The following is a 23062-nucleotide window of genomic DNA, read 5'->3' as shown; positions in this document are numbered from 1 at the left end:
ATTTTTTATACTGTATGTTTATTTTTATTTGTACTTATTCGTTTTTTCTAGTATTTGCTATTATATTTTCCACACTTACGACATCAGATATTTTATCACAATATTATTGGTATATTTTTGATACATTTTCAATTCGGAGCACTTGTTTCAGTTGTAGCCTACATTTATAATGTTCAATTAAATTTAAAAAAAAATAATTTATCTCTTTAGCATCCTTTTAGTTATTTTTAGGTCTTAAAGACAGGATTTTTTAAAATGTGGGCTACAGTTTGGAGCTGTTCGTTTCAGCGTCGAAATAAATTCATTTCCATGCCGTTGCACTTAACTCACAATGTTTACATTAATTGCATTTTGCTGTGATGTTTTCAAAGATGCAGTATAGTTACTTTATGTTGCATGTTGTGACTCAATTAGGATTTTTATACATCATAACAGAGCAACATTGTCATAATTTTTTTTTTTACATTGCAGAACTCATACAAATATTATCTACACGTTTAAATATTGAGTGAACCATGTTGTCTCTTTTAGCCTTCACATGTAAACTTGGATTGCATCAAATGTATATTGTTCACTCATAACTAATTGAGGTGATAAATGTTTCTGATAAATGCAAATCTGTTAAGTTCAGATGTAAATGACCACAACTATGTATTATATCCACATACAAAGACCACACAGATGCAGATTTTCTTTTATTATATCGCAAACAATAATGACATCCAGGTATATTGTTAACAGTTTGCTGAGTGAAGAGTGAGACCATAGTGGCGAAAACATCATGAGCCCCTGTAGGAGCTTGTTGTGCAGTCTGAAGCCCTCGGATGTGGTTCACAGGCAGGTTACAGAGGACAGAGGAAACGACCCACAGACAGAAAAACCTGTCCGTCAGTCCCTTCACACACCAGACCAGAGCAGCACAGGGATTGCTTGGGACCTGCGAATGGCAAAAGAGGATTTCCTCCACACTAGTGTACAACACTAGCAGCTGTGTTGTAGTTGTTTTTTTTTTTTTAAATATGTTTTTTTTTTCTACAAAAGAAACAGAACACACATCGTCCTGACCTTTGATTAACCCTCATCCTTGCCTAAAATAAAGGAAGGGTTTTTGTTATTTTTTATGGTCTGGCATGTCATAGCGTGATCCTGAGGAGAGCATCATTCGAGCATCATTTTCAAAAGTTGGTCCCGCAGTTTTGGACCAATACGGAGGCTGATTACTCAAGGTAGACCAGATTGTACTGACGAATGTCTCCATTTTTGGCTTTAGCTAGAACATCTAACACCTTGGCATTTTTATTTACCATGCCAAATTTGTACTACAAAGGGAAAACTAGGAACATTAGTGCTGCTTCTCCACCCAAAGAAAGAACAGAGAGGCCAACTTGTAGAAAAAATAAGACTTTGTAAGGGTCACAAACCAAAGGGAGACATGAGCAATATTCCCTGAAAGAGAGGGGCTTCTCCTTTGGAACATCCTAGTCTGCCACAATCCCATTGCATTTACAGGAGGAGGAAGCAGCCAACCAACAGGTCTGCCCTCCTTTAAAGAGCATCACACACAACAAAACCAGCCTTTCTACAACCGAGGAACAGAGCTGTCTGCATTGGAAGCCGGCTGACCTGTCGAGTGTCCCGCACAAACACAGGACGAAGACTATTTTAGATCCAGAGACACTGTTTTGTAAGAGTACAGCTACCTTCCTCATTAACATCGGATCTGAAAAGACGGTTCTGGTTTTCATGCGCAACATTGAGAGGTCGGCCCCCTGCAGACAGCTCTACCTCTGATGATGGTTTACATGCAGCGGTGCTAGATCAACAGGTCACATTAGGCTCACACTAGCCACTAGCAGGAGCTTTGAGCAGCAGGTCACCACATCCAGTACACACAGGAAGAGGAAAACTTTGCAAAGAAGCTAAGAAGATCAGTTAAGCAGTGTAATTCTTTATTAGCCAAGAATGGCATTGGAATGAAAAGGCTAATCAGAAATTATAGGTTTATGCATTTATCAACATCATTCATTTTTAATGTTGTCTTTGATCAGCGATAAAGGACCAAAGATTTAGTGAAAACAGGGATGTACAAGATTTATGAGGCCCCTTGCCCTCTCTGGGCAGGGTGCTTCATTATTGTCCTCCAAGGGGAATGGAATGGTCGTTTCTACAGTGTGAACTCAATTAGTCACGTTCCAGTTTTACATTTTCTGCTCCACAAAAGATCAAAACCTGAACGTTTGAGGAAAGCCACTCAGAAGACGTTTGCATACATGTGAGGTGATCTGTGGGGTTTGTCTGCAGAGGCCCTCGCTATTTTGACCACAGTGAGAGCCTCCGTACAGTAAAACCTCCCGTATAGACCCCTCTACAGACAAAACAGCTACAGATCTCATGTCTGTCGCCTCACTAATCCAAAATTCCCATCCAGTTCATCCTTTAGTGCGATAATACAAAACTGCCAAATGTATTAATAAGAAGCTAAATTTACATTTCATATTTTCACAGAAAACTGACTTTTTTTTTTAAGCAAAACCATTTTTATAATGCAGAACATAAATCTCACCCCTCAGAAATTAAAAGATCTTTGCACATCCCAGATATCAAATCCAGGGGGCTCACTTTGACTCGTGCCTGTTTGTCTCTCTTTCAGCGCATGTATTTTTTCCAAGACTTTGTCGCCACGAGACAACTGAGCATCTTCTGGCTTTACATAATTCCTCTTTTATACGATAACCTGCCAGGACTGAACGGCCAAGGGTCTGGATGAGGACAGACGGTTTAGTTCGACAGAGTTTTTTGACATGCAAGATCTCAGGAAATCAACACAACCCCGACTCTTACTAAGTGCTAGAAATTAGTCCGGGTTTTATCCCTGAACTCTGCTCAGGTGCTTGGAAATCAGGGTGCTCACCGATGGCGAAAAAGCCAAACAGACTAAATTGTGGTGAATAGTTAAGTGCAGCTATTCACAAAGTCAGTTAACGACGTGGACATTTGACTCCTGGCTGCAGATTTATTTAATGGGATAATTCATCTGAAGCCCAGCAGCGGTTTCCTGCTCGCTGAGGATGTGCCACCATGACGAGTACAAAGCTGTTTGTTCAAGCCCCGAGGTCCAAGGACAACAGTTTGAAACATTCGTATATACAGCCATTAAAATATTACCTAGTTCCACATGAAGAGAAATGGTATGCACACTCAGAAGTGATGTTATAAAGCTACAGATTATTTCAATAACAAAGCCCCACAGACAATCGTATCATATCGCATCGAATATGCTTTTCCTGCCTTATCTCACCAAGCTAGGCACCAACAGACTACGACAGTGAAGGAGAGAAATAACAGAGAAAAAAAAATTCTAAATAAAAAAATAGACAAAAATAAATCTTACACATAAAGACACTGTCATTTCTTAAATTATCGCTTTTTAGTGCCCTACATTTTACACCCAGTCAAAAACATCTGCCTTCGGTTGGTCTGTAAGGCTGCGTGACAGACGGCCAGCCCCGTGTTAAACCTATGGTACTTCTAGACAACGTTATGTAAATTTACAGTATACAATTTTGGATTACCATGCAAGAATACTTTTTTTGTGTAACATTTAATAGCTCGATCTACATCCAGGAATAATTTACATAGAAGGACAAAAGTTATTGGACCAGAGAGCGCGATGGGTAAATAACCGTGGTGGTTAAGTGCAGCCGGAGGAGATGATGGAGATGTGCGGGTGAGGTTTAGGTTAGGTGGAGGTGGAGAGGGGGAGGGGAGGTGGAATGAAAGGGGAGGTGGGATCCAGAGGAGCGCTTGGGTAATTGGGGTGGTGGTCCAATCCTCCAAGGTCCAAATCAGCGGCACTCCCACACTTTTACTGTTTGATCTACACTCCCAGTGACCACGTAAGGAGCAGCCTTGTGGAAATCTGTGAAGAAAACAAAACAAGAAAGATTAAAAATGGAGGGGGAAAAAAAGGGTAAAACCATGAAAAAGTGCCCCAGAAAAAGGTGGGATTTTGGACTGATTCAGGTCATCCCTTTGGGGTATAAACAGGGTCCTGCTCTAGTTCTTTGTTGTGTATTTTTCCTCCTCTCCTACCTTTATATTCCCTGTCCAAAAAAAAGGAAAAAAAAAAAAAATTGAAAAAAAAAACGTGACTGACGTAGAGCCAAAGTCGAGCTCAGCCAGTGGTTCCCAGACTGAATGAGGTGAATTTAATGGTGGTTCAGTGTCATTATCAGGCCAAATGCAGAATGCCAACATTTTTTTGGGGAAAAAAACATTGACAATGCTATAAAAAAAAGGGGGGGAGGGTACTTTTTCCTTTAATGGTTTCAAACAAAGGTGCTTTATTTTTTTTTTCCACACCTCTTCTGAATTCACCACATCAATCGCTCTCAGCAATATATCTTCTTTGGTTGAAGCAGGATTTAAGAGGACTGGGTTTCAAACTGCTTGCCAACGAAAGTTGGCTGAAGAGCTCCTCAAGAGAGTTCCCGAGCCTTGATCTGCTGAAAAGCTGCAGATACGAGGAGGGGGAGGTGGGAAAATCCTGGAGCGCTTGTCTACCTCTTAAACCCCAGCTGGCACTAACCCTCAGGACGCCAGTGTTTCTTTACCATTATTATACCTTTGTCTGAATGAGGTATTGGTGAATTCGGATCCAGTTTACAGTAAAGGAAGGGGGGCTGCAGCAGCTTCAGGATCAACTGGTAAAACAAAAACCAGGCCTTTCTTGGGTGAGGGGCTGCTTACCCAGAGAGGTAACAAAGTGTTCGTGGGCACTCAGGGTTTTCATGCAGCGCTTGTTCTTGTAGTCCCAGATCCTTAAGGTCTTGTCATCTGCACAAGTCACAATAAATTTGCCTCCAGGGTGGAAGAGGATACCACGCACCCAGTTATCATGGCCAGCCTGAGACAGACAGGTAACAGTGAAGCAAACGGTTTGTACTGAACTTTGAATAAACACATTACATTTAATTAAAGGGCATTAACACCCATTTGATCCTCACCAGTGTCATAAGGCACATGCCAATGCTAACATCCCACATCTTGATGGTTTTGTCTCTGGAGCCAGACAGCAGGAAGGGGCCTGGCTTACCACTCTTCTTGGTCTGTGTGAGGCAAAGAAGGAAAAGAGTCAATTCATTTGGCAAAGCTAACAAAGAATGCACACAACTGGTTATTCCTGCTTTTAGAAGCAAAACCAGTGAAAATTATGTACACACACTTTAGAGAAATAATGTATTTTTCGAGGAAACAATTCAAACAAATCGGGTTGTACAAAAATAAAGAAGCAGGTACATTTTTAGCTTCTTCATCCATATAATCCATAAGTTATTGCAGGTGCACTATTGTAAATGTTCTACACCTGCCTAGCAGATCAGTTTGTGTCAGTGGCGTGTGTTCTAACAGGTGCACCTCAGCTGTGTTTGTTTTTGTTTTCACTGTACCATAACATCCTTAATTAAGTTGGTGATGGGCTGTCGTCTTCATCTGGAGTCCAATACCTAGAACACGGTGGAAGTGTTTTATGTTGCTACATTGCGAGAGTTGAAGTGCAAACACTTTCTCTCTAGTTCTTTCCAGTCCAACTAACTGGACATTGTTTGTAGCGTCTGTTCATGTTTTATAAATGAAACGCAGTGTTTCATCGTTCTCAGGTTAGACTGGGACAACTGCTGAGAGGGCAAATGTTTAGATCTGACAAGGCTACAATTGGACACACTTGATCACAAGGCATAAGGAGGGCGTCTGTGCTGACTCCAGGCAAGTCTGATATCCTGGCTGTTTCTGCACGCACACTATACTCATTTCAAGCTGCTCTGTTCACATGAATGATGACGTATGACACTCATTAAGGTGGCTACGCATGAAGAAAAGGACTGCAATCTCCATCTGATGCAGCAAGAGAAAAAGAGCTTTTAAAGCTGACGTTAATAAACTTAGATTATCTGTTTGTTTTTGGCCATAATCCAGAGAGGACACTGGTCACTGCGGCTTTAACACATCAAGTGTGTGATTGGCTGCATAGGATTGTATAGTAAAAGTCGACCGGCTGCTTGTCGAATCATTTTCTCATTCAGAATCTGAAGAATGTGTTTCAATCTCAAAACAGGATGATCATAATGTGCAAAGCTCAAAGCTGATGCTATTGCTGCACTGTGTTCTATGTCAGTACAGAAGAGAGGACTCACAGCTTCAAGCACTCAGAGAAGTCCCGTATACACCAAGATGCTGGACTTTTTCACCGTAGAGTAGGACAATGTATTCAATTGGAAATATTAAAGACCTAAATTGAACTCGTTTGTTGTTTGTGTGCAGGTCCTCCCTTACTACAGGATATTTGCAGGTTAGAGGAAGCCAGATCTATGACTTTTTAAGACATTTATCAAGGCATCTTTGGTGACATTTAACACCTTACATTCACAAAAATAATAGTAAGAAGGGCGTCATAGCTGTTACCTTGAATCGGTCTTAACCATGATGCAATCCAGCAAACATTACATTGACTTCTTTTCATAACTTAAGTTTCTGCAACTGATGCTCAAGCTGTTAAAGCTCATATCTGACCTGTTCCACCCATGAATGATGGTTGGAGACTCTTCTCATTCTGATCTCCATTATGATAAACACTAATTACAAATTTGACAAATTATTTACAAAAGGTTTCCAAAGCAAATATGGCAATACTATTTATTGAGCCTGAGGTATTTTTAAGACCTTTAAGTGCCAGAGTTAAGGATTAATTATTCATTTTAAGGATAATTAAAGCCTTAATTTAGGATAATCAAATGAAGACCTTTTAAGGATCTGCACACCCTGTACAAAACAGAGATCTAAACTACCTCACAGAAGATGACAAACAGTTAAAGGTACTCCTTGTGAACCACTGTTCTCTTTTCCTTCATGATCAATCACATCAGAGGTCATAGAGTTAAAGAGTTCTTTTTAGTGGGAACCTGTGATATTTGTATTTTATTTTTCTTATACAGTCCCTTTGCACTAAGTGTTTTGCTGCTAAAATGAACTGAGCTGCTAAATTGATTTTAATTGTTCCTGTGACAGTGACAATAAAGATCTATTCTTCACAGCTATGTTGTTTGGTTTGGACTTTGACTTTTTAGCTTGAGTTAAACCAGTTTTATAACGGTTGAAACCTCTCACACGGTGTGAAAAAACATATTTGGATAGTTTGCATTTTCAGATCAGTTACAGATTGTTACATAAAGCCACTATCACCAATAGACAACAGATGAAGCCAAAAATAACAAGAGATAGAAGATATCTGCTATAAGAGCACTGATGAAGAAAAGGAGGCAAGGTATTCAGTAGTGATATAGTCTGATGAAGAACTAAAAAAATCACATAATGTACAGATGCAGATGATTACTGCAGGACGTAATCAGTATATCATCCAAAGCCATTAGTCCTCCACAAAAGTGAATAAAAACAGAGACAGTGGTTTGGACTTTCAGGTGTGCAAGTCCCATTCAATGTAGCTTATGTGGTGATTGTATTATCATTTTGTGTATTTTCATTAAGTACACATTTATACTATGTTGATCTAATCTTGCTGTATATATGCTCTTTGTGTATCCTTTGTGATTCTTGTTCATAGATTAATTAAAATGGTTGAAGACACAAAGGCTTGACATGATTTAGTTTTTGGGTGTGGGCGGTCTCTTACCTCTGAGCCTGTGGCATCTAGAATGGTGGGGTAAGCGCTCTCTGGTGCCCAGGAGATGCACTCCACCACATGCTCATGCTCTCGCAGCTCAGCCTTGCACTCTTTGGTGGCCACGACCCACACGCGAACCGTCTGGTCGTTGGAGCAGCTGGCGATCAGTGTGCCGTCCTGGTTGGGCCGCACCATACGGACCCACTCCCTGTGGCCTGTGAAGGTCTTCACACAGTACCTAATGGGAGGGGGGAAGTGTTATCAAACCAGACTTGCAGACTATCATCAATATAATCCAAATATTTAAGGGTATTTTGGGTTTAAAGATGCGTACCCAGTGGCCACCTCCCACATTTTCATGGTTTTGTCCCTTGAGGCAGAAACAATGTGATCTCCATTGGGCATGATGGCTACAGACGAAACATTGTGATCATGTCCTGAAAGGAAAAAAAAGGAACAAACCAAATACAAAACTCAGTCGGAGCAAGAGATCATTATGAAGACAAAGCTCCTGTACAAAGTGTTAAATAATTTCAGATGGAAACGCATGATCTGTTTAATCTTTTTATCTTCACTATAAACAGAGGACCCAAACACTGATTTTACTTGCCAGCTCCGATATTTGTGCGTCTTAAGCCACTAGGACCGCCAAAAAGCTATGGGTTTGGTCGTAATTAGCCAATTAAATGACAGCCGAAGCAGCCAATTTGCTGGGGTTTACTTTGTTCCGCAGAGAATAAGAGATGCCTAATTACCTAGACACTGGGCCATATTTAAGCTGCTAAACAGATGAAGACAACAGTAAGTATTCTCTAAAAGGCCAGCTTAACTCTGTGTGTGAGAGCAGCACACATGTCAGACTGTAATAATGGGTGGCAGCTCCACAGAAAAGTGCAACGTGGTGTTGAAGAGGATAATTAAACTCCTGTCCAAATCGGCACTAATCTACTTCACCAGTTGGCCTGTCTTTTTTTTTCAGGGTAAGTAAAAAGACGGAAAGGTTGGGTATGACAAATTAAAAGTGAATGGAGAGATAGGAGATGGGGGCATTAGTTTAATAGAAGGTTTTTAGTCAGTGATCTCTGCAGTGTGAAAAACAGCTCATCTGTCTGAGGAAGTGCCAACAGCTCTCACACCATTTACAAAAAAAAAAAAAAAAGAGGGAGAGAAGTGGCAACCAGAAAAATCTGTTGCTTGCTGCACAAAATGCCAGCTTTACCACTTCAGCAGAAATTTATGAATGCCAGTGCACTGCTTCTCTGTTCAATAAATGGGTTTATTTATTTAATTCATGTTGGCTTCACAGTGTGACATTAAAGGGCTGCTCTAGTAAAGGTTTGGGGGAGGAAAGGGGGACAAAAAGAAATGCTGAGGTGTCATAATGTTTAGGCTGCTGCTGCCTGGCCACACCATGATTTAAGCAAAAAAAAAATTATTCATACGGTGGTTCCTAAATCAGAAGGGTCTCAGGGCACATGTAAGATGTGCTGGCACCATTTATTTAGCAATTAGAGTTTAACAGATAACGCATGTGTGCCAAAGGACTGCTTCAGCACAACTTGACCAATGGTGCAGTATATTTTCAGATAAGAAAGAAGAATATAGACCGCACATGCATTAAAAACCTAAATCTGAGCCTTTCCAACTAAAACTGTCAACTCTGAGCCTCTACTCTGCAAATGTCTTTTGCCCATCAATAAGTCATCGTACTTTGAGCCTAGAACCACAAAACATTTTATATTTATGTAGATCTAAGGGTAAGTGCATTGTCTTCAGGAGAGAGTACTAAGACACACAAAATGGCTACTACTGCCCATTTGTCGGAGCTGGTTGTGAATCTGGCACAGTTTGCTGTGAACTGGAGCAGACTGAGCCTCATCAGTGGCGTCAAAAGTGATAACAAACAGCATCTGTACCACCTGAGGCCTGTGTATAGTCACAAGCTACATTCATAAAGCCATGACGAAGAAATCACAACCAATCATGCTCACATAGATAACACAAGCGGGAGCAGCTGTCCTACATTTCTGCCGGTGCACGTATTACAATGTTAATTGTTCCTGATGTTTATTCAAATGTAATACTATTCTGTCTCCAATTTTTCAAAGATTAACTGATTTATTCTTACCATGCATGGTCCTGATGCACTCAAAGCCTTGGAAATCCCACAGCTTGATAGTCATGTCTGCAGAGCAGGATGCTAGCAGTTTGCCAGTCTGGTCAAAAGAGATGTCCTGCACCGAATCTGTGTGGCCTTTAAGTGTGCGTTCAAAGTCTCCTGTCTCGTAGTCCCACACCTGATACACAGAACAAATGATGCATCATTATTAAAGAAACTCTTACACACACCTTATTAGGGCTGCCACATTTAAATGGTTGGTCACAAGTTAAAAAGAGCTGTGAAATTCAACAAAAAGAGAGAACACTAAATCACTGAACTGAATCATGGACTTGATTGTCTACATAAGTTACCATCACTGAACTTCATATTGTTTGCCTCATAGCATAACTGCCTCATGTTTTTGGGTGAACAGTGACATCTGTGTAACTTTACTCCCCTAACACTACTGTTTTTTATCATTGGTTATGACCTGAAAAAAAATATGATTTAGGCAATTATGCTGTGAGGCTAATGATATGATGTCTGGAAATCCAAAGTGTGGGATCACTTTGAAAGGACGATTACCAGAGTGTGAAACACAAACTTTGGATTTCATTTGACTTCCTCTGTATATTTCTGACATAGTAGCATTTAATTTGTAAATAGTGTGTCAATGACTTGTTATTTTTCTTTCAAGTGATTTCATTTTATTTTGAGCTAAAACACATTAGATAAAATAAAAGTTCATATCATAGTCCTCAATCATGCCTCATCTTTCTGACATTAACAATTCAGAATGTCTGCTCTCTCTAACCATAGACTGCAAATAATAATAATAGATGTCACTTGGCAGTTCTCTCTCATGAAGCTACATTGCCTTTGTGACAATTTAATGCCAGAGTAAAAACACAGGAATATCATATGTTGTCTGATTGGCTCCCTGCTCCTTGTCTGACAGACTCTGTACCCTGATTAGTTATTACATCTATCAGAAATAATTTTATATAATCAAATAACTTACTAAAACACACTGATCAGAGAGAATACAATTAGAACACAAGCCAAACCAAACAGTCCGAAATCACCTTTGGGCACTATTTACTGGATGTGTACTTTGAGATGAGTCTGGCAACATCCCATAGAATAACATGGAGGGGGTGGGACTGTTACCCTACACTGTAGCCATTCACCGGGGGGACTAGTCAACTAATCCCTTAAACTAACAACTAGTACTTGTCAAAGAGGAACATCTTCAGGGTGAGTCCTACAGTGCATCAAACAGTCATGCTGTTGGTTTCACAACGAACCCCCTTTCCAACCATCCACAAAGCCCCTAAATGTGACAACATCTGACATGCTGAGGATACCAAGAATAAGAATAAAAGCCTCACTCAGACACACTTATGTAAACTGAGCTACAGAACCCATGATGCTTTCCTGATCCTAATGGCAGATATGCCAGGACCATGATTAGGGTTACAGATACAGATAGGATTGCTAAAGCCAAGAGAGTTTATTGTGAGTGCTGTTCTGCCAGTTGGAGCTGAGACAGAATATGTAGTGAATAGTACTCAGCCCGATTCTGTAGCCATAGAAAAGCTTGTATTTCTGTGGTTTTCACACAGACAGACGGTTTGTCATGGAGGGATAAACCCTCCTTGGTTCCTCTCTTGGGTTGGGGGGATTTTGGGCAGACGGTGACAGGAGACATACCCCTCCTCTTAGTCCTTCTGCCTACCCCCTCCCATAAAAAGAAGCTACAGACATGGTGCAGATGGCTGCGAGGTACAAAGTGCACGGGGGGTTTTATCCTGCTGGAGATCAATGCAGTTAATGTGTTTGGAGGTACACCAGGTCTGACAGTCCACTCACATAACAGCATTAAGAAGCAGCATCTAAAGTACACGTAATCCATTAACTACCTGTAACTCAATGCTACAAGGCCAACGACTCTCCCTGGCACTTCTTCAGGATGTTATTTAAGCAGCTGCTTAAAATCCTGTCTATTTCATTATGATTAATACTTCACATTCTTACAGGAAACATACCTTGAATCTTTGGTATCAAAAGGATAACAGTGTTACAAAGGCAATCTTTGTAAAAGCTGAAACCAATGCTCTCTGCCATTGTGTAAATTAACCCTGCCTCTAGTTGACATGTATGAGCCAGTACAACTCTACAGTCACAACCTGCTGATTTACATAGTATGAAAGGTTGAAAGTGAACTCAAGGTTATCCTTAGCCTTGCAAAAATGTACTGTGTCAGAGGGGAGAGATGAGGAAATGAGAAGGTGGTTGAGGTCCAGAGAATGACTGGGAGAGAAAGGAGAGGAAATTATTGCTTTCAGATGTTATGTTATCAATAAATAAGGATAAGGCTCCTTTCACAGTGCCAACAAATAACTTAGCCTTTCCATTCTTTATTTGCGTGTGTTTGATGTCATGAAAATGCTGGTAAACAGGGACCCAAAGATTAGTCCTGAATCCCTGTCAAATCAAGAGAAATTTCCTCACCTCACAGTGTTGCCAGTGTTGCATTTTTTTCTCAAAAAACATAATCTAGATCCACATTACTCCTGCCTTAAAATATTAATAGTGTTCCTGGCTGACTATTTACCAGCCACGTTCCAAAAAAATGGGGATGCACCCAGGTGTCATGTTTTCATTGTGGCCAATCAGAGATTTAGTCAATAAGTACCCATGAATACTGCTGTGTCATTTCACCTAGAAATGAATGGTACTTTGCCTTTCTATCCTTTCACATTGAAGACATTATAGACATTAGGGAGTTTTTATAATATAAATGTAAAATAATATAATATAAAATAACAACTACAAAAGAAATCAGTTCTATATTTTACCTGACAATGATGAGAGATGAGAGTGGAGCACTAATAATCAAACTACAATGATGTGTGTGCAATTATATATTTGCAAAGACTGACTGCAATTCCTCTTTCAAAGTAGAAATCAGCTAACAATTGGAGATCAGTCTGTTCAGACTAAACAGCCTCACTTGTATGAGGTGAAAGCTGATGAGTGTACAGAGTATGAGCTCGGCTACCCGGTTAAAAATTTAACAATGCTGTTCAGGACCAGAAAAGTAGGACACAGAAGGAGTCCAGGCGAGGCCACAGTGACAGGAGGCAGCCAGGAAAAGAGCACCAGAAAGGGGCAGTTTTAGATTTTTACTTAGGTCTATCTCCTCCTGTGGAATGGATGGCTCAGATGGTGGGGAGTCCTGGTGGGGCCGCTTAAGTGGAAGATAAATGATGCAGGAGGCTGGGGGTGTGGCAGGGGGGAGGGGCTGGGCTTGGAAAGGGAAGAAGATGCCAGAACGGAGAGGGAAACTCCTGCTGTGTGGGTGTATCCGAGGAGGAAATGTACACGTGTCTTGTATTGTCTCATGAATAAAATATACAGAACAAACAGCTCAACAGAGTATTGGCATTGTGCGCTGAAGCAATGCACTAACACTTCTGTGAAAATAGCCCAGGGACAGAGCATTGACTGTATATGGAACATAAGGAGACAAAAATGACAGAGGGAGATACTTGTGTAATCCAGAGTGTCTAAAAATGAGAGGTAGTGTCTAGTGAAGTGTGGTGCTCTCATAACTGAGGCATAAAACACAAGGAGCAAAATTAAGCAGTGAGGAAAAACTGTGTGTAGTAAGGCTGCCACCACACTGCAGTGAAATTTAAAACCTCAATTATAACATTGTAATGTTTCCTCTGTATTTTTAAGCAGCACATTTCCAAAGCAGCATCACATTCAACAAGGTTCTAAGTATCTATTCCTCTCTTTGTCTTTGAAATACCAACAATTACACCCCTACATTTTGTGCTCCAACATTCACTTCACTCCAGACATCTTAAATGAATACATGAAACCATTCTCTATCATGAGCCACCTACACCTCTGTTACATGGGCAAACTGGGGATTTGAAACTTGAAGGTGTGTGCACTGAATATGTTTGAGTAGAAACTGGCTAATATCTTTGTTTAAGCACATGTCAAGGTAGGGAAAGAAACTGTGCAACACCCTGTCTTATGTGACTAAATGATTTACAATGAAGCTTAATTTGTACTCAAATAAAAAGTGAAGAGTCACATGACACTGTGAGCTCAGTGAAATGTTTTACATTTATTCTGCCACTGTGGTTTTCACCATAACAACCTGTTAGACCAGCAGAGTCAAGTATTTGTTTACACTGGCTGGAAGTAATGGCAGCAAAACCTGGAAAGAATATTCACGTGCGAAGTTACCAGGCAAATGAGATAATATACAAGGATATGCACTGACATCAGTTTGCCAGCTAAATGTGTAAACTGTACTTATAGTTCTAATTAGCTTTCAAAGACGTCAGAAAACAAAACTAATCTCAGACATTTTATTCTGTTTGCGATAATGGTTCATTTAAGCACTTCCTTAACACTGTTGCCTGCACTGAATAACCTTTAAAAAGCATGATAATTCAACATCTGACATGTAAGGGTAAGGATCAGTACTTTCATTATCCAGTTTTTAAATATGTCGAACTGGAAATAAATATCAGTAGATGCACAGAACAGATCAAAATGAGCCAAACACTGCAGACCCTCACAGATGGCACACTTTATACTTGGTGCAACTTTTACTTAAAATGTAAAACCTGCAGGTTCTTGAGACTGTGCAGGTGGAACCATCAGCACTGACCTTTATTGTGGCGTCCTCCGAGGCAGACACCATGACACTGAACACTGGTGGAAGATGACACGGGTGACTGGGCTGCGGTGGCCACTCAGGGCGTACTTTTCTGGTGGGCGTGGGATCCACTCTTTGGGGTCGCGCTTCTGAGTGACAGGTCCGCCCAGGGTGATCTCCTCTTTAGCTTCATTTAGTTTGGATTCAAGTTCCATCACCTGCACGGATCATACAGGTAGGAGTTACCAAGATGGAAGGTGACTATACAGAAACAAACCATGTCTACTGGGGAATTGACAATTATAGACCAAATATATCGCCTGCTCATATGTACATACTGCAGTTAAACATGAGAGGAAGTACAAAGAACCATAGCACAAGTGGCACAGCAGGAAGCTAGGTCTAAAAGAGTCTGTTTTTAACCAGGTTATTATAGGTTAATATTTTCAGTTCTCTGGTAGGCACTAATATCACAAACCATTCACAAGACTACAATCCCCACAAGCATTCTTAGGAGGAAAAACCCACAAACCTTCTTTTGTAATCTGATGACTGAGGTCCATTTTTTTTCCAAAAGGCCAGCATACTTCTTATCCAACTCTTCATTCTGTGGAGACCGGAAGAAGAAAGGAAAAAAAGGAAATCAGGAAAACGGTCAATGAAAGCAAATCACACTCATGAGCTGAGCATAATCACTGAGGCCTGTGGGAGGGGGGCCAGCTGGGGTGGCATGCTTTGGCTATAGTAAGAAAGAACAGGGAATTATTTACACACCCCTAACAGGCCAAAACTGACTGCCAGACACTGCCAACCTACTGTACGACACAAACATACACACACACATTATGCACACAAATACACACCCTAGTGCTAATCCTTCTCACACAAGCTAATCTCCTGCAGACAAGAAAGACTTAGGCAGCTTACAGCCACACACCCAGTACTGAAGGCAGCGGTGGCAGTTAACTTGTGGCAGTCCTGGTAGACAGCGGCCTGAGTCCACCTGCAGGATAATACCATGAGCCAGCCACCGCTTTTTACATAAGACCTGCTGCAGCTCTGCACACCACATATACAGGCAATATCTTAGTGCAAAAGATATTAAAGGAGGGGGAAAAAGAAAACACAACAAAACCATGTAATGGAACAGTCTCAATGATTATATATGAAGTAAAGCTAAAAAAAAAAAACCATCAGTGAATTTACAAACACAAACAAAAATGCATAATGTCCATATGTCCTTTTACTATGTTTAATGTGTGGGAACTTTCTGGGCAATTAATATTTTGCAGATTTTGGTGGGACATATTTTGTGGCATCTTACATATCAGATTTAGAAATTCATCAGTAGATTTATTGACACTCATTCATCTTGTTAGTTTTAATCTTTTATTTGGAGTTAAGTTCTGCCACTTTCACCAGCATGACATGAGACTTGCATTAACCATCAATATGGGGGGGGGGGGATCGCGAGTGACATTGTTGTGCGTGCGTGTTAGTACTGTTGTACATCACAACAGTATAAATCACTCGGCACGGACCTCCGTCCCAACGATTGAGGTCTGATTACCAATGTGCTTTCAGGGGGCAGCAGGTAGTCAATGATAAGGTGAGGGGAACTCACTTTCACACAGCTTTATCCACAGAGCTTTATAACCCACCACGTCCTCCACATACAGGTCCGTCACGTTACTTTTTGAATTACGTTCGGCATGTATGACGTAGCCCAAGTTACAAAAATTTAAAGGGGAAGGGTCGGTCTTACAGATCAATTGCTTTAACCAATCCCCGATCCACCTGAAATGTTGATATCAGGACCGATATTTGATCCTATTATCGGATCAGTGCAATCTTAGTAGCAACCGGCTAATATGTTAGCTAGAACAGGCAATGTCTTTCTCGACATTAGCTTTCTGAATTGAAAGTTTGTGTTGACAATTTTTTTATTGAAGTACCAATAACAAATATCACAACACCAATGTCCTCCGCAAAATATGGTGACCTCTGAAATAAAAGTATAGATAAGAAATATAACAAGTGGTGCCAGGCACAACAGACCCTGCCCCTTGCATGTATTGTAGCTTATTTTGGCATCGATCCAACTTATGTCATCATATCTACGCGTGTGCTGATGTCAGCATAGACATAGACAAATTTCAACCATTATAAGTAAGTTGGGGAAAAAAAATTTAAAATGTATAAAAAAAAATTTGAACTTTGACCTACTTTTCCCAAAATGTAACTGTATTTATAAACCCAATTTGGTATGAATTCAACAAACAATTTTGCTGCTAAAGCGTTAACAAACAGAAACAAACCAAACCAAAAACAATACCCCTTGCTTCCCCTTCAAGGAGCAGGGTAACAAAACAATTTGAGACAACACAAGCTTTTTCTTGTATAATGTACAGTAAATCCTCAATACTGTTTGTTTGACTACATATAGCCATGTCCTGAGGCTGTTTTTAACTATCAAAGCATCAAAAACCCACACTGACAGACAACCACGAGTGCCAGTGAGGGAGAAAATTAGTGTTGCGCTCCGATTTCACAGCTAGCTCCTGAACCCTGTCTGGAAACAAAGGCAGACATCCTAGAGGTGTGGAGCACTGCCGACATGAGCACTGTCTGTATAAATAACAGCTGCTTTTAATGGCACAAGGTGATTCTCTTTGATTGATATATGGAGCAAAAAAGACAAAGACATACAATGAGTGAGAAAAGGAGAAAGGAGACAAAATAAAGGGAGAGCAGGGAACCCAGTTTGGACAAGTCTGCCATCATCTAATCTGCCATCTGTGTGGACATCTCTGCCCATGTTAGCGACACACACAGGCAAAGATGTACACACATACACACTGAAAAGTGCCAGACTTCACTGAAGCCTGCCAGTCATTTGGCAGTGGGTAGTAAACATGCTCATGTGCGTGTATGTGCACATACAGGTAGGTGTATGCATTTTAATCTACAAAGAAAAAGAAAACAATTACATGACTTCTATTAGTTATTCCTGAAAATCTGCAAGTGCACACAGCCGTGCATAGCATTAACCTTTCGTGCTACTCGAATGATCACATAGGGCTGCAGTAACAGACAATTCACTTACAAAGATCTCTTCACTTTAATAGCACAACCTGCATAATACCAGTGCAATAATGGGAGCTTGAATAAACAGTAGTAAAAATCAGCCGGTTTTTGGCAGTGTGCTGCCAAGGTGTGTGTAGCTGAATACCCAACAGGGTGTATCTATCCCTCTGTGCCATTCATCTATTATTCAGCCAGCCTCCATTGGGCTGCCACAGAGAAAATGTCTGGAAGTAGAATGAATAAAGACACAGATGTACAGGGGGTGGGGTGTCACGTGAACACAAGGTGAAAGAAGAGGTGCTGCACAGAGCAGAGGGGGGAGAAAGAGCTGGAGATGAAGAGGGGTATACAGAATCAGTCAAAACATCACATTCAAGCCATTAATCTTGGAATATCTCGGCTGCCATTGAAAATGTGTCACCTGTAGACTACCCCATGTTTGCCTGAGTGCTGGCTAGCATTTCATCAGTTTAGGACAGCAGAGGAGAAATGTGAGCACTAACAGACAGTAAAAAGATTTAGCAGGCAAAATCTGTCTAGTGCAATTTCTCTTAAAGCAAAATCCCCAGATTCAATTTAAATGTGAAATGTAGACAGTAAAGCACTGTGATACTTGTTACAGCAGTTTTTCCTAAAATTAGTGTAATCAATACAGAGACCATCAAAGCTAAATAATAACTTTGAATTAGTGGTTATAAATGGGCCCCAGTGGACACTCTTTGCAGCATTTGTCTTAAGCTTTTTGTTGTTGTATGTACTGTCTGCACGCGCTTTTTCAAATTTGTGTGCATATATGATAATAATAGGTACAATTGTATATTCTATATGGTGAAAAAGACCCCATATCTCACACCCCATGCACTTCAGTCAATAACAAATGAAAGAAAACGTAGGAAAACAGAAAGAACCAAAGTGCTTTGAAAAACCATGGGAAATTATTAGAAATTGTATTTATTTGTAAGTTGTCTTTGCAGAGGATGAGGAAAGCTCTCCAGCATATGCAGAAACAAAAAATTCTCACGTTTACAGATTTAACAAAAAAAAAAAAAAAAAAAAAAAAGTGAGTTAGAACAGAAAAAAAACCCCTTTGTGTCATTGTTTGAGGTAAGCATTTAATATTTTCAAGTGGGAAGGTTTCCACAAGATCATTTGAGCAGCAGCATGTGGCATAGAAACCCTAATCAGACAGATCACCTTAATTGAGAGCAGGTGTTCCCAGTCACACTTGTGAACATATTGACTAAAAAAAGAAATAAAGGGGAAATCAAGGCATATTGTGTTGATAAATTGGTCTGATTGGCTGTGCGGATGTATGTGTCCAACCTTTATCAACTCACCATATCTAATTCAGCCTCCTTCTTGAAAGTGGAATATGCTTCTTCATATCCATTGGAACGTAGATAATCGGCTATCGCTCGATTTCTGAAACAGACAAAGAGGACCAGTAATTAGTTCTCCTGATTAACAGAGGAGATAGTGGTTAAAGTGCCACAGGAAAGTACACGAGTAATAGAGTTGTATTCAACACTGTAAAACAAAGAGAAAATGAGCATGTTCATTAAACATGGTAGACAGAAAGATGTAAATTGGATGTATTTTTCACACATTCAGGTCATGTTATCACCCTTCTAGGCATTCAATGAAAGTGCTTGGTATGCATAATGTCAGTCTAACACATAGAACTACCCATGGCCAAAAATATACTTGCTTTTTATATATACACATACAAACACACTCAGAGCCCTCTCCGCCCATTTGACAGAAATCAGAGCACATCTGTCTGGGTTTTATAATGAGCTCTTGTTGCTGAGGGCAAATAATGGAAAGGGGTGACTCCCCATGGTGTAGATATGGGTAAATGAGAGTGAGTGCGCAGCCTACCATCACCTACATACAGACACACAGACAGAGACACCCAAATCATTTAGAAGCAGGATAATCCCTCTGAACTGAATAGAGTTGTATTTCACTCAGTTCATCTTGTCCCCAAGCAGAAGTTTTGAGAAAAACACAAAAACGTTCAGACAACCAAAGTAAATGTATATAAGCAAAAACAGAAAGATGGTGTGGATGGTAGCAGGTGTGAAACAGTCCCACTCCTCTCAACATGTGAGGAGGAGAGATGTCCAGATAGGACAAACAATAGACTCGGAAGGCAGAGCTGAAACCAAGGAGAAAAGAAGGATCTTGTTTCTTCCTTGGAATCGACACACTTCAAGCACCCAACCAGATAAAGACACTACGGCAAACACATGCACATATATCTGGTTGTTTCAGCAGCAGTTATACTCAAATCAAGAGTTACTGATGAAGACCAAGTCAGTTAGTCTTGACAATTTAGGTTTTTATTTTCACCTACAACCATAATTATATGTTCATGATGGAGTGTCATTAAAAACATGACAGTACATGTTCTCTATATTCTGTTGTACGCAGAGTAAGGTTACCAATAAATCTGTTTAATGTATCATGTATGGAATGTTTAGCCTACATTTACAAAAATTATTTCATAAAAATGTTATTAATACTGGGAATTTAAGGCTTTTATCACAATAAATTATTTAACTTCACTGATTTAATTTTAATTATTGGTCAAACTTGCATGTATGCAATTGACCACAAATGATTAGTTGTTAGTACACAAACGGTTGCACCTATGCATTATAAAAAGACTAAAAAAGTAGCAAGCTGCTGTGATTTGATTAATCGGTTAATCATGGTCAGGATTATCACAGTTACTACATAATCATCATATCACAGCCACTTGAGCTATGTATGCTTATTTAACAAAATCAAGATAATTGTCTCAACTCCATGTGTGAATGCAGTTGGGTGATCACATAGCTATCATAACTTCCACATCGTTGGACATTTGTTCTTTTCATGATATTGTCTTGCGTTTCATTCTTGTGCTATGAATTTAATGGAGAATGAAGGTTTATTTGTTTTTTGTTCCTTGGTAGAATTTTCAGTAGTAGCTTTTGTATAAGTATGTTGTATCACAAATTCTTAACCTAATCTGACTTTTTTTGGGCCATTGTACATTATGTACCTCAATTTTGTACCCAAGTTGAATATTTCAGTAATGAGTTCATATATTTGAGTCATGGCATAACTACTCATGTTGAATTTTTATAACCAAAAGGCACACAGAAATATAATTCATTTAATCTGTTCCTGTATTTCATATATACTGCATTTGGTCCTTGGCAGTTCTTGACTTTGGACTATGGAGTTAAGTCTAGTGTGCTCTTTTTTTCTAAGTGTAGTTAAACTTGTTTTTTATTTTTCTGCTGTCTTACCTAATGGTTATGGTTAAATGGTTGAAGTCATGTTTCAGTCATGTGGGGTACAACAGCTGGTGGGCTTAGCTATTATTTACCAGGCCAGATTTATTCCCCAGACAAGGTTACAAATTGCATAGCCATTGGTGACTCTTTGTTTACTCATCTTTCAATAGCAAATATTACTTTTCTTCAGGACAGTGATGGCTCAACTGAACACACGGCTGTTAAATTACTGCCTATGTTTGTGTCTCTCATAGCATACATAATTATCAAGGGAAATGATTATCCGTTAATGAGCCAGGGAGAGAACATGCTCAACAGTTGTTCATGGAACCAAACTTTGTTTGTTATGTGTCTTTACTGTGGTTTTGTCTCCTGGGCCAATGTGAATTTGATTAAATCATACATTACTATATCTCTTCCATCTCTGTGTTTCTCCAATAAAAGAAAAACTAAACAAATCATAGCAAAACTGAGTTGAAGAGAAAGTGACCAAAAGAACCAATAACAACATAGATTTCATGAATATCTGACGCAAAGACAATTTTCCTCTGATATTAAAATATTTACTTAATTCCATTCTTCTTGTGTTTGCGCTGCTGCCATGAATCCTCACAACAACTTCAGGAGAAGCAGACAAGCTGTTAGGCCGGCAAGGCTTTGAGGTGCCAATATGAAAGGGGTGGGGGGCACAATCTGTCAGCCCAGACTGCCCCCTGCACCCTCTCGGTCAGTGCTGAACGCTGAAACTCCCTTTACCCTCTGCCCACCTGAATCCCCATGACAACAGGAGTGGACCTTATTACAGCTCAAGGTCAGCAGGAGGTTTTCTCCTCCTCTGACAGCCTGCCTGCCACAAGTCAACAAAACAAGGGGGGGGGTCTGGAATGGGCTCGCATACACAGTGAGAGTTTATAACAGCTAAGGGACACAGAGGCAGAGGAAGCTTTGGTATGATGTGTCATTGTGGCTTCACCAACCCTGATAGTGTCAGTAATTATAGTCAAACAGAAGCTGGAGTGTCAGAAGAAACATATAAGATAGAAGATGTTAAAAACACTGGAATGTCACTGCTTACAAGATTGTCAAGCACAGGTAAAACAAGAAAAGCACTCGGAGAGCGCAGACCTCCACCAAGGCAGATCAGTGGGCCCCTGTAGCCCCCCCACCCCCAATCACCACCAAAATTTAATCATTTCTTCTTTGTGCCAGTATCAACATTTCCTGAAAATTTCATGAAAATACATCCGTAACTTTTTGAGTTATCTTACTAATAAACAAACATGCAAACAAACAAACACGCACGCATGCAAACACACAAAGCAAAGTGATCACAATACCTCCTGGTGGAGGTAATAACTTATCCGACTGAATAGTTGATCAAGAGGAATCTATGATCAAAGTTAATCATTTAGGTAGTATAATTCCTACAAAATGTGAGAACTCACAGCATTGTTGGTCATACGTAAGGGAATTCTCACATAGGATTGAACAATTCTATGATGGCACAATCATTTGATGATCTTAAAGGCACAATTATAGTCCAGCATCTGATGATTCTAGTGGAGGCCTCTCTTACACTGTGGTGTGGTGGGTTTTTTGTTGTTACTTGATTAAAGACTCAATCAGTTTTGCATCACTGACAACCAATGTAATTGCAATATTTATTAGTGTTAATGTAATTTTAGGTTGTCTGAAGTCATAATTTCACCACTCATCATTTAATCAGTGATAAAAAAAAAAAAAATACATCGCACAAACTCCTGTAGGGTAAAGCATACTGACTAAAAACTTTTGGTGCTGATAGATTCTAATGACTCAGTAGTTTAACAAAATATTGTCTATAAAATATAGTAATTGTGCTTGTAGTTAGGATTATGAGAGTTTGGACAGTGCAAATTTTTCCTCATTCATTTGGTTAGGTGATAAAAGTATTTGCACTCGGGTCACAAAGTCTGAAGCAGTTTGTTTGTAGTAAGAAAGTGGTCATTGTCATCTGCGGCAGCTTTCCCTCCTTTGTCTAAACCTTAAGCCAGATAAACAACATACAAAATATATGTTGTTATTACACCTTAGCATTACTGATATCACAATGTTAATTTTACAGTTTCGTGCCACTTCTAAGAACAAATATAAGGGAGGTTACAAAACATACAGCCCTACAGAGTAGCAGACAAAAGTACTTTGGCTGCTAGGCTGATAACTAACATAGACAGTCATCAACC

The 23062-nt window shown here is 39.9% G+C and overlaps 1 protein-coding gene across 1 annotated transcript in view; it reads right to left on the bottom strand.

Moving 5' to 3' along the window:
* Positions 1 to 682: 682 nt before the first annotated feature.
* Positions 683 to 23062, bottom strand: part of LOC115431588 (lissencephaly-1 homolog) — a 40089-nt gene continuing 17709 nt past the window's right edge. Inside the window, 10 exon segments of the mRNA XM_030152065.1 lie at positions 683 to 3919; positions 4750 to 4906; positions 5007 to 5108; positions 7685 to 7913; positions 8010 to 8112; positions 9804 to 9972; positions 14476 to 14522; positions 14525 to 14681; positions 14996 to 15070; positions 18888 to 18972. Of these exon segments, the coding sequence (XP_030007925.1) occupies positions 3846 to 3919; positions 4750 to 4906; positions 5007 to 5108; positions 7685 to 7913; positions 8010 to 8112; positions 9804 to 9972; positions 14476 to 14522; positions 14525 to 14681; positions 14996 to 15070; positions 18888 to 18972 (1198 nt within the window). The 3' untranslated portion in view covers positions 683 to 3845.

This window comes from Sphaeramia orbicularis, chromosome 13, assembly GCF_902148855.1.
Source record: "Sphaeramia orbicularis chromosome 13, fSphaOr1.1, whole genome shotgun sequence".
Lineage (NCBI taxonomy): Eukaryota > Metazoa > Chordata > Actinopteri > Kurtiformes > Apogonidae > Sphaeramia > Sphaeramia orbicularis.
Note: the sequence above shows the minus strand (reverse complement) of the source record. Positions and strands in the feature narration are given on the sequence as shown.